General features: G+C 42.3%; 1 protein-coding gene across 2 annotated transcripts in view; it reads right to left on the reverse strand.

Moving 5' to 3' along the window:
- Positions 1-2,636: 2,636 nt before the first annotated feature.
- Positions 2,637-12,671, reverse strand: part of tle5 (TLE family member 5, transcriptional modulator) — a 53,813-nt gene continuing 43,778 nt past the window's right edge. The window contains exons 5-7 of one of the 2 annotated variants that reach the window (XM_005920814.3): positions 10,329-10,391; positions 9,471-9,545; positions 2,637-7,706 (exon numbers count right to left, since the gene is read on the reverse strand). In XM_005920814.3, coding sequence (XP_005920876.1) covers positions 7,482-7,706; positions 9,471-9,545; positions 10,329-10,391 — 363 coding nt within the window. In that variant the 3' untranslated portion in view covers positions 2,637-7,481. Of the gene's footprint in view, positions 7,710-9,470; positions 9,546-10,328; positions 10,392-12,671 lie in introns of both variants that reach the window. The other variant, XM_005920813.3, reaches the window with a different exon arrangement.

The following is a 12,671-nucleotide window of genomic DNA, read 5'->3' on the forward strand; positions in this document are numbered from 1 at the left end:
TACGCTCTTACTAATATTATACTGGGCTGTGTTTGACTCATGTGCTGCACAAAGCCTGACTTTCAAGATCGGATACCACAATATATATGTGGCAGAATTTAAGGACAAGCATAACAAGTGTGCCTTTAAAAATTCATGCTGGTTACATCTCAGCATCATAACAAATGTGAGCGGCTTTTGTCTGGTTGTGACTCGCTCTCATTTATACAAAGTATAATGTATCTCAAACCACCCCCAACCCTGCACCCCTAACCCTCCCGCCGCCTCGATACATTGCCGGGCTGGGCTCCTTTAAATAAATGTAGCTCAGCGGCCGGCACTGGCCTGCATCGCCAAGCACCATTAACAACAAATAGCAGCATATTGCTGTCCTAGCTCTGAGTCTTTTATGTGTGCTAGTGAGGAGAGGAGCTATAGGGGACCAAAGACTGACTTTCTCTGGCATGGACTGCTAAAATCTTAAAGTTTTTTTTTTAATGGCATGTTTTGTTTGCTTTTGTCGTCCTGAGATAGCACTGAGGAATATGCTACAATAGGGATCTTTTCATGGGATTTGTTCACATAATATGACACCAACTTTATCCTTTAAAGTGCCACTAATTAAACAACCTCAGTAAGAATGTGGCACTTTTTTTGCAATGGGGAAAGGGGAGGGGAAGAAATAATAAAAAAAAAAAACACTGGATGAGAGAGATGCGCGCCTCCTCTGCTGCCTGTGTAGCTTCTTGTGAGGAATGTGTGAATCCTCAGACAGAAAGAGGAAAAAATAGGGCACTTTCATATTTATTTAAGTGTCAGATCCAGAGCCGTCTGCAGGGAGACAGAATAAGAGGAAAGGGAGGAAGAGGGGAGGAAGGGCTGCAACCACAGGAACTCAGAGGGCTCACAAGCCTTCCTCTCCCTCATCTCTGAAAACACACACACACACACACACACACACACACACACACACACACACACACCCCTGCTTGGACACACAGTGAGGAAGGCAACCAGAGGGAGACGGTGACAGGGAGGAAAAAGAGAAAACAGACTGAGGAGGAAATGAGAAAGAAACCAATGTAATTTTGCACAAAGAAAAACAAAAATCCACTGGATGTGCATCCACCTGAATGGACCAGGAGGAGTGGTGAATGCAGCAAACCAAGTTAGGGCTCAAACCTGATAAACAGAGCATCCAAATGGGGATATTGTACAGGCGCCAAGCGGGGTCGTGATCCGCTGCCTTCGAGATGTAACACCAAATCTGGACGCACACAGTGCAGAATAGATAAAATCTCATCATTGCAGTCTTAAGAACAGGAAGCTTCCCCTCCAATGTGACACACAAACACAGGAGCGCATGTGAGAATACCTCAGAGCAATTACCTGCCGGGTTCACCTCAGTGGAAAAAGGGCTGGTAAACGTAAATCAACACTTCCTCCTGGTGGATCTGACGTGAACTACAGCCACCCTGGGGCGGTCAGAAGACACCAGGACACGTTTAAATGAATAATTCCGGGTCTGGAAAAAACCTCAAACATCACTGATCTTAAAACACTGAGTGCTCTCTTATCTAGGCTTTGGAGTTAGACCCTAAAATTTAAAAGATGGGTGATTCACTCGTATGTTGAGTTTTTTAGTGCCACTATAAAGAACATCTGCGCTGGCGTGATGAGTAACAGTTTCCCAAAGACACGCACAAGCTCAAGTTTAAGCTGAAACACTCGAGAGAGATTTGATTAATCTGCACATTAATCAGCCATGCCAGCGTTTGGGTTTTTAATCGGTCTCTCTGAATGGAGGCAAAAGAGCACTTCAGTATCATGAAGTGAAACTGATTTAAAAATATATCACTGGCTCTGCATCTTTCATCCAATTAAAAAAAATAAGTTGCCCATGTTCCAAATAATATGTTACCTTGTGAAGTGTGCTTCATGGGCGTATGCTGTAATTAAAGTAGGATCGAGTGGGATCTATTGGCAGAGATCACAATCGTGATTTTTTTTAGAGCTGAAATTAAAAATTGTTAGGTTTGTGTTACCTTAAAATAAATAAGACTTCACTGTCACCTGCCTAAAGTGGCATAAATCTAGAGAGGGGGTTTTGGGTTATTCTTATTTTTAGGAGTCAGTGTTGCTACACCTGCACACTTGGAAAAGCAACGGTATTCACCTGATCACAACGTGCATATTTCCTAATAATCAATCCATCCCTCCATTTGTCCTTATCCAGTCACGAGCCTGAACAGAGATTATCAGACCTCCCTCTCTCAGGCCTCAAGCTCTTTGTGGGGGTACTAAGGTGGTCCCAGGTCAGCCAAGAGACGAAACATGTCCCGGATCCACCCTAGGGTTCTCCTCACAGTGGGGCATACCTGAAGAACCTCACTTACCCTGCAATAACATTTTCTTTGTAACTTTTTGGGGTGTGAGTGGTGCAGCAGCCAGCCAAGCTAGGGATTGGTTATTGTTAATGTTGATTGCAAAATTTTCAGTCTGCAAGTTCACACTCGAACGCTGAGATAACCAGGAAGCAACGATTCTTCCATCCTGCCAGCAATAAGCAGAAAAAGGACAATAAAATGTTGGAAGCCCACAAGAGCCACTCTTCCCAGTCAGGAGACGGTGTGCATCAAGTCAAAGACGAGCGAGACTTGTTTATGATTTGATTGACTTTATTTGTAAGGCACCAGAAGTCCTTCCTTACTGCAGAACATTTCATTTTATTTATAGTAAATGTTTGCTGTACGTTTTTTTTTTAGAGTTTCTTTTTCGTTTGTTTAAATGAAGCTATGATTTCAGACACAAAACATTTTTTTTTTTGCCAAAGTACACACTTTTAGGTTTTACATTATACACAAAATAAGTATTTAAAAAAAGACCTTTACAAAGCTCAAAACGCTTACAATGCTTCACGCTATGAGGGCAAAGAGGCGGCACAGGAGTCAAGGGGAGTGGGTGGGAGGGAGGGAGTGTTAGGGTGGTGGGAGGGGGGAGAAAAGGAAAGGGGGATCAAAGGGTGAAAAGGTCAACATACTGCAGTTTCCCTCCCCCCTGGTGTCACATCAGTTTTGTAACACAATAGCACAAGAATCATCCAGGACAGACAAGAGAAGATGCAGCCATATACACATAAAGCTTTCTATGTATAACTGTATACAGAGGCGAGCACCTCCAACTACTTCAACAAATACATAGAATTTCATTTGTACGTCTAAAACGTCAGCCTTGCAAATCTCCCTCTAGCTCATATCGATTAATATTTAAAAACGAAGAAAAGGGGGGAGGAAAGGAACGAGTGCATCGATCACAGAAAGTTTGGATCAAACATTCTTTAAAAAGAAAAAAAATATGTCTCCACTAGAAAGAAATCAATCTCAGTTCCCCCGCAGACATGCATTGATGTGTGTGTGTGTGTGTTCTGCTTTGTCTACACGCTCTGCATTTCACTACAACAAGTACAGTATGTATGCAACTAGATACATACAGTATGCAGCTAGATGGGAGGACGACGTGCCGCGAGCTTAATTCACAAGCAAGGTAGCATGTTAGCTTTAGTTGTAAGAACAGCAACGCATTTCATCTGGTTTAGCATCGACTACGGGATCTGTACAAGTGTTTATACACACCTTGTTTTATGTATTCACATACATACACAACAATGGGGATCATTGAAAGAGTCCTCCAGCAAATGCCATCAACAGTTTATCACCTGAACCTTTAGAAGACGGAGGCTTTTATTCTGAAAGTCCCTCATATGTATTTTCACTTTTGGATATCAAACGTGCACGTTCGCCGATCTCTTTGAAGGGTACTTCTGCAATAAAAATGTGCTTTATCATCAAACCGGAGACCATTCTGAGCTTATTTTCCCCCAAATGAAAGGAGCAGGGTTTTTTTTTTTAAAATACATATACAGCTCGAGATGGCTACACTCAATGAAGCCATTCAGAGATGAAAAGAGAGGAGGTCAAGACAGGTGTACGTGCTTTTAAGTGTGGTTCGACATTTTCAAAGTATACGTGGTACCTCTCAAATTGCATGTCATCTTTTTGAAAGCAGACATTTCGCCCATTCGCACTTCTGTTGCCTGACAAATCCCCGGGACAGTAAAAAGAAACTCCAATATATCCAAAAAGCAAACAAATTCAACCCAAACATGATGAAGAACGCGATGTAGTCTCTATTCTTTTTTGTTTTTTAACTATAGACAAATTTTCAGTCCTATTTTGCATTTTTTTTGGTGTTATAAATGCGCACTGGGTATAAAAATTGGTCTACTTCCACTATTTATTAATTTGCACTGATACTTTTCACAGCAGAGATTTTGACTTGTACTAACAGGAAGAATATCTGTGTTACTGATATAAATTACAGCTCTGGTCAATTTAAATTTCCCACTAAGCAATGACAGTATGATAGCATGAACAGTACCAGGACACTGACACCTTAACAGCTCAATGGAAGTCATTAATTCTACTATTTACACCTTAACTTACTGGGACATGTCAAACTGTCTGAAGTGAAAACCACCGAACAAAAGATACTGTCAAACTGGCTCTATACTACTTTACAAATAATAGTCTCCTAACTGACTGAGAATTTGGACTGTAATGCTATCATTATACAAATGTTCTTAATTAAATGCAACATAAGACTTTCAGATGCTTCTAAAAGCGATCACTGATTATTCTCCTTACTAATAACATGAATTCTTGCCATGCTGGTTTAAAAAATAAATAAACAGAAGAGTTTTTTAAAGAGCTGCAGATGTGTCTTCATTTCCTGTAATGACCAATTTTAGATCACAGTAAGGAACTGTATGTAATGCAAAAGACACTCTTTAATTTTAAAAACAAAAAACAAACAGTATTTGGTGATATTATATTATGCTCCTCTCAGATCACAACCCTATTCCAGGAAGCAGGTTTAGCTAAAATTCAGAGTTTGTTAATCCTGAGAAATCAGATAGGAAATGATCGGATTCAATTCTGATCCGATGGCAGACATATGGTACAAACTTTTTCTACGATTATATAGAGCGGCCCAACATAATTTTAGTTTTATTTATTTAACCTTTATGAGACTCAATATGTCACAAGCGACCTCTGTTTCAGACAGCATCATTAAAAATGGCTGCCTACTCTGACCAGCCTCCATGAAAATACCAACTCAGAGTTGCTGATCTGCTCAGTTTACAGTTAGAGTCTGACTTTAGTAAACATGGTTCCCAGATTAGTGACCGGCTGGTTGTTGCGTTTGCTGCGTGGCATTCAAATCACGTGTGTTGCAGAGTGCCCTCTGTTGGACAAACTATGCAACGTCAACTACTACATTTTTTGCAGACCCCCACATGGAGCAGAACTTTTTTCCCCCTAAGAATTTGGTAAAAGATGCAGTGGGTATTTTAATAAAATAATCAGCCACAACTTTAAAGCCATCTGCCTAACACTGAGTATGTTACCTTGCACCTCCAAAAAAGCTCCAACAGGTTGGTGCATGGAAACGAGACATCTGGGAATTGTCCTTTGGCGTCTGGCACCAGGACGGTGGTAGTAGATCCTCTGACCGGATAAAGACCTTCAACAATGTGGCAGAGGTGCCGTTGCTCGTAATAACATCTAAAGGAAAGCCAAACCGGAAGATTCCGCAGCTGAACATTGTATTGCAATGAGATCATCAATGTTGTGGTGGGCTGGCATAGTTTCGCCCAGCTTCCAGCAGACTGGAGGTCTAATCTGAAAACAACCAAGAGCGTACAGGACCTTTCTGTTTGAAGGGGGTGTTTTTGTTTAGTTTGGATTCATAGCAGCAGCTGTAGAATACACTTGTGCTTCATTTGTGTGAATTACAGTAATGTAGCTATATTCAATCATACTCAGTGCCCCATGTAGGCATTAAATCAACTGTATAATGCAGGATTAATCTGATATGTGAAAGATCTTTATGTGCAGTGAATCGTAGGGTATTTAAAAGTGAATTTACAGAGAGCCCGTGTTTTTGTTTCATGCTAGGGTGGAGTCGTTCCATTTAGAGACCAAAATAAACCAAAGCAGACAACTTTTCGAGAACTGCATCACTGCAGTAATTGATGCCACCGGTCTAGTGTCTACTGTGCGTTAAGTTTGCACACTCAGACTGGATAAATAAGCCATTCCCTTTGTGACACAGTCTGCACTCTGTCATTGTCCTTGTTCTGCACAAGCCTGAACCGAGCGAGGAGGATGGTTCAAAGACACACGCTGCCCTCTGCTGTCAAACACACAACATGCACTCTTTCTCCCCTCAGTGTCTGCTCTGATATTAGTGCACATTAAAGAGGAAAAAGATGGTGGGAGGCTGTGGACGTGAAGTGGCGTTACTTCTCTTTGTTGCACGTTGTGCTACCTCAGCTCCGTTTAATGATGCCTTTCAGTTACGGTGCTGGGTGGATTTATCCAACGCACCTCACAGGGTCGGGCAAGGATCAAACGTCGGGGGGATTACTTATCGAGGTGGGTCTGTTATCTACTCTGACGGCTCTCAGCATTAAGTCGGATCTAAGATGCTTTTATTTTATATAAAAAATTAGGATTACTCACAAAATCTCCAATTTGCCCACATGTCTTTTCATAACACCGATTCTCTTTTGAAGGCAGAGGTTTTTGATTAGAAAGTGAGTATAGCTTTTAAGCGCGCTTCTGTCTTTAGCCGGGGCATTATTTAAACAATTCTCTGATCTTTTATCAATCCAACATTTAAACTTTGAGCCCACTTTTATCTTAGAATGAATACACGCGAGGTGAAACACCATGAAATATCAACACTGCTGATCTCGGTGAGACCTTTATGTTGGGAAAATGAAGTTTTTAGGAATCCTGTGTTGCATCTGACAAGTTTTACAGCTTGCCAGCAAATCCAAGTGTTTAACAGTTTTTCTGTTAACACCTACGGAACAGTGCATTCAGTCTGACGGATCAGTCCTGTCTAACAAGGACCTATGAAAGAGGCAGAGGCAAGAGGTGGGAGGAAGACAGGGAGGAAGAGAGAGAGGCATGGAGAAGAAAGGAAAACACGGAAACTCAACAGGAATCAGAAGAGAGAGAAAAAGCAAGAGGGAGGCAGGAAGAAATAGAAAGTAGTCCTGATTTTCTTTTTTAAAAAAAAAGGGATAAATGTGGCTTAATCACATGCAAAAAAGAGAGAGAGAGAGAGAGAGAGAGAGAGAGAGCACTTGAAAATACAAGATACATAAGAGAGCGACAGTCTCATGGCTTTAAAAAAAAAAAAAGATATAGAAACAACCCAACTATGGTGAATACCAGGATATAAGGTGGTATGTGCCAAAGACCTCCCAATAATGGGGTTGGCTAGGGGGTCGGAAGAGATGAAATTGAAGCCCATGTTAGGTAGTGTCAAAGAGAGGGAGACCTGGGGGAGAGGCTATAGGCCAAGTGGGCTTGAATCTAGGGATTCAGGTCTCTGGATAAAAACAGAGCTGAATAGGGCTGAAACACCATCTAATCAGACTTGTCTCCATCCTCCTCACGGTGGCTGTCGACTCCATCCCGCGATGCTTTCTCCTCCTTGGCCAGCTGGGCTTGAGACGCCAGCAGGGAAGAGAGGGAGAAGAGACCAGAGGAGGTGGTGACGGCAGGGAGGGTCGGCTGGCTCAGGCTCAGCGGCAGCGGAGTCATGGGCAGGGCCAGGCCCTGAAGCTGAGACAGCTGGTGAGCCTGGAGCTGCTGCTGCATGGAAAAGAATCAGACGCAACTTAGAGACAGTAGGATAGATCAAGCGCACAAATCACTGCAAAACACAGGACAGACCTATTATAGAACCACAGGTCATGTTTAATATATAACCCTTGAGGCACAGCGCTAATAGTTTACAGACAACAGGATAGATGGAACGCACGTATCATAGCACATGCTCAGTAGAAGATACACATAGCTTATTTATAATAGATGCAGTTTTTAAGATGTATAAAAGCCTAAGAAACAAGTGCAGACAAAGAGGTATCTGAGCACAGAACTGGAAAAAAACAATATCATGGGATCGACATGCCTTTGATTTTAAAGTACAGAGAGATACATTGTTACTGCCACGCTTCTCTTTTACACACACCCAAAAGTGAGTTCATTTTTACGGCAGCTCCCTCTGACCTCTTATAATCGACTCATAACTGCCCCCACTGATCCTCTAACTTTCTACATGATGCGACTAAAGTCAAAGCAAAAGATGTCTGTGAAGGTTCTCAGTCATCCAGGTCATCGTAGTCGAAGGAGCTTGTAAAGAAAAGCGTCTGGACTTCAAGCGTCTTCAAGCAACTTAAAGAAGTCCAGACGCTTTTCTTTACAAGCTCCTTTGAAAGCAAAAGATCCACCGACAACAGAACGCCCTACCACAAACGCCAACGCAGAGCGCCACCTTCTTTATCACAAGTCGCAGACACAAAGACAAAAGCAACGCACCACCGTGAATCATCCATCACAGTGATGGAGTGGCTGGGCTAGCGAACGCTAGACAATAGTGAAATGATGGAGGAGCTAGGATAGCTAACACGAGGCTGATAATGATGAAGCGTAGCTGAAGTAGTTAAAGCTGCCGATATAAAGAATATCTGCGCATAGCAGGCTAACGAGCTGGCCTGGGTTGTACAGATTTGGTATTTTAGCTAGCGAGATAACTGTGCTGTAATTGTTTCAATGGACAGGATTGTGGCTTAATCAAATTTATCCCCTCGATGGGATGGATACCACCACTTTAAAAAGACACAAAAAGTAGTTTACTCGTGATGAAGAGTACTACACACTCCTAAGACGTAAGTGTAGAAGAGATTTTAACCCTAATAATGCCCCGAGGTTATCTCTACTTAAATCTGCACATTTAACATGAAACCTAAACAAAAACATTTCAAGGCATGGAGGCTTTAACAGAAGAATCCAGCATTTCTTTGGAGCTTAGCCACTTCTAGAAAAGTTAATTTCTTATATTCCAACTTTTGGTGCATCAGAAAAAAAAAGAAATTCTGTGCTTTAAAAGTTTCTCTTGGACTTCATCAATATAACTCTAAAGAAACCCTTTAAAAATTAATTGTTCCCAGAGCTGCTTAAACAAAACAGTGGGAACAATTATAAATGTTGTTTTTACTGTGCAGGCATACATTACCAGCGCTTGAATATAATCATGATTTATGGGTCATTTTAACGTTTTTCATTAGCAACTGGAGCTAATAAATGCTTATTTATTTTTATAATGCTCTGTTTAGGAGGAAACCGATCGGGGCAGGAAACCTTTGAGGTTTAGGGTTTTTCATTTCACACGATATAAAAAAAGCATTAAAAAAACTTTAGGTTTTTGAGAAAAACCCTGCGATGACACACAAAGGTTTTTATCCTCACAAACAATAAGTCAATAAATGCAAGATGTAAAAGAAAACAATAGAATTGAGCGGGTTGGTCAATATTTGCACTTTTTCAGGCAGGGTTAGGGCTGCAACAACGTACCCTTATGATGGAGTTCATCTCTGGGGGGGTGACCTGCTTGGCCCTCTCTATGGCTGCCAGGACCTGCTGCTGGTGCTGGAGATGGTGGGTGGGAGACAGGGGGGAGGCAGGGGGTAAAGACAAGAGGAGGAAAGTGAGAAAGACAATAAAAGCGAGACAGAAACATGGGGAGGAGAGTTGGGGGTGGGTGGAGAGGTTAGATCAATATCAATAGTCCCAACAGAGACCCGACAACCCTCTCTGGTGTTGCGCCTCCCCCTCTGACCATTTTGCTATTCATCCAGTTACACACACACACACACACACACACACACACACACACACACACACACACACACACACACACACACACACACGCCTTGTGTGACACCCGGGAATGGATGGTCGGCTGGTGTGCTGTAATGGGTGGAGGTCAACCCCCTGGTGGGCAGATAAGAGCATGGCTTATCTGAATCGCACAGCCATTTATTACACTGACACAAACACACACATGTATAAAGCAAGAGAAGAGTTGGATGGAGTAGGAGGAGGCAAAGGAGGGAAAAATGGAGGGAAAGAGGGGAGTGAAGGAAGAGGTCAAAAGGGGAGGGGGGAAGGGACAACCGTGAGGATGGGACAGATTGAATATGGCAGAATCGAGGTGGGGGCAGGGTGAAATGGAAATTGAGGTGGAAAGAAACACAGGAAGCAAGTGATGATGAATGATGGGAGGAGAGAAGAGGGATGCTGAGCTTGAGGTCACGGAGGTGGAGAGGTAATGAGGTGGGAATGAGGGTGATCTCATTCCAGGATGTAAGGAATAGTGCTGAGGGTCAGAGGGTTATTGACGGCTCTGTGCCAGAGTGTGCACGCGCTTACCTCCTGAGACAGGTAGGGGAGGACCTGAGCGCAGATCCCATTCAATCTCTTGACTATCTCAGCCTGTTGAAGGAGAGCATAGTGGTTTATAGTATTCCAGATTTTTATCACTCCCAACAAACCCAGTGAAAAAATATGTAACTCAAATGGTTATTTTCCATCTTCCCCACCCTGTCAGCATCAAAGCTTAATAATTTTAACCTTAAAAATGGTCATAAATATAAAAAACTTTCCACTGTTTCCTAAAAACTGATAGTTGTTGTAATAAACAGGGATTTGTATATTCAGTGGTTAGAATAGAACGGTGCATGTATGAGTATCTCAAAATAAAACACACTGGGCGTGTTCATAATGAAGTAAGGGGCGGATCTGACTGCTGACTGTGAAATGTAGGCTCAGATCCTGGGTTATTCGCCTCTCTGAATCTTACAATGATCAAAATTTACAAAACGGACTTTATGGTTTATTGAGTTCACCGCAGCGCACAGATTGGGATTAATGACCGGGTTTTATGCTCGATGCTGTTCCAGATGCAACCCTCGCATTTATCCAGGTTTGGAGCATTAGGAGTACACCTCAAACTGCAACACTACACCACGCCACCACTGTTTTATACAGTATGAAATGAGTGACTGAGCCCATAAACTCAGCGGGTTAGTGCTTGCAGATTTTTTATTTTTATTTTTAGCCACCACAGGTGTCTCCCCCTGGTGGCCATTAAAGAGAATGGAGGTTTAAGACAGACAACATGGGGGCGCCTACGTCCATATTTATACTGTCTATAGTCAAGAATTAATGGTGCAGGGGACAGAGGGGAAGGATATTCTTACTTTTCTATTAGATTAAGTCACCTAAGTAATGCTTGGTCATGAGGGGATACACTAACAGAAGGAAGCTCATACCAGCTTTAGTTCTGTCTGAGGCTGTAGAGCAACTAAACGTAGGGTGGTGGTGTCTTTAGCACTTAGATGTAGATTTGCTGAATGTAAAAAACGTTACTGCACCTCACTGGGTACTAATGCCTGTGAGATCCATGGAGATTTCATGAACGAATGAATGAATAAAGTCAGAGATGATAACAGAACAACCAAAGCCAGAAGAGGTGAACAAAAACCATGCCAGGGCAAAGTGTCGAGGACAACAACTCTATGGAACAGAAGAATTCAGCATAATAGCCTCTGGCTACACAGATAAAATGTGATAGCAGCTCACGGCTCATTTTAATCTTTTCATGGGATTTAATGACAGCTCAAAATAAAGAGTATCACCACACTTATCCTTTAAACCCTTGTTAAATGTGAATCGTCATTCAGCGAATTTAAGCCACACTCATCAGTATGGGAAACATCTGCTATGACCTTCCCAAACTGGAGCAAATATATCTCACACACATGCACATATATCAGATGTGTCAGAATCCCTTTATTCACCTCATTAATTTAGTTGCTTGTACTTAATACGCTTCTAAAAACACTTGGACGGACACACACACACACACACACAGTAACAATCTCCCATACACGCACGCATACGCCGTGTTCTCTTTCACATCATGCACATTCCCTATCTTTCTCACATGCAGGTCTATTATCACATTTGGTTGGTAATCATCCAATCCATAAGAGATATGCAAAGCAGCAGTAATTGTGTTAGAGCCTAATTCGAGGCGCGATGAGGAGAGAGAGGCTCTTCTAACAGACATTAGGCATGCAGAGCACAGTTCCCATCAAGCGCTTCACTCCTATCTGCTCATCATTACACATACAATCTCCCTGACATCTCTAAAATGTCTCTGCGGGACTCGCTCCACGCTAACTATGGCTCTGCCTCTTTTTCAGTGCCCTTTATTCTGTCTATCTTGTTTTTTTCCAACCCAGCTTTTGTCTATTCTGTTATCCCTGCTCTCCATCACCTTCTCTTCTCCCTCAGATTTTTCGTTCTGAATGCAGCCTCCTCTCTCGTGTCCTCACTTTGCATTTCACTCTGCTTCATTCTGGCTTTCCTAAAGTGCTATTGGAGCACTTTTCACTGACGAAATTCTGTTTCAAGGAAGTATGGAAGGCAGAGTAAACAAACCTAACGTTACACAGACTTCCTTAGAGTGTACTGGCTTTGTCACTGCGTGGGCTCCCCTATAGTCACAGGGTCTCATGGCAAAATGTGAAATACTGAGATTTTTTTCTCGTTTATGAAAGCAAGCTGTCCTGTTTTTTGTAAGCGTGACTTTGAAATATATTTCAATACAAAGAGGAAAAGTAATAGTTTTTACGCCTGCAGCACACACATGATAACATGCTGCAGGTGGCTCTTATCAAAGTGCCATCTGTTGTACTTCAACCCAAA

The sequence above is a fragment of the Haplochromis burtoni genome, unplaced genomic scaffold (assembly GCF_018398535.1).
Source record: "Haplochromis burtoni strain Fernald_Lab_line unplaced genomic scaffold, NCSU_Asbu1 Contig_42, whole genome shotgun sequence".
In the NCBI taxonomy this organism is placed as follows: Eukaryota; Metazoa; Chordata; class Actinopteri; order Cichliformes; family Cichlidae; genus Haplochromis; species Haplochromis burtoni.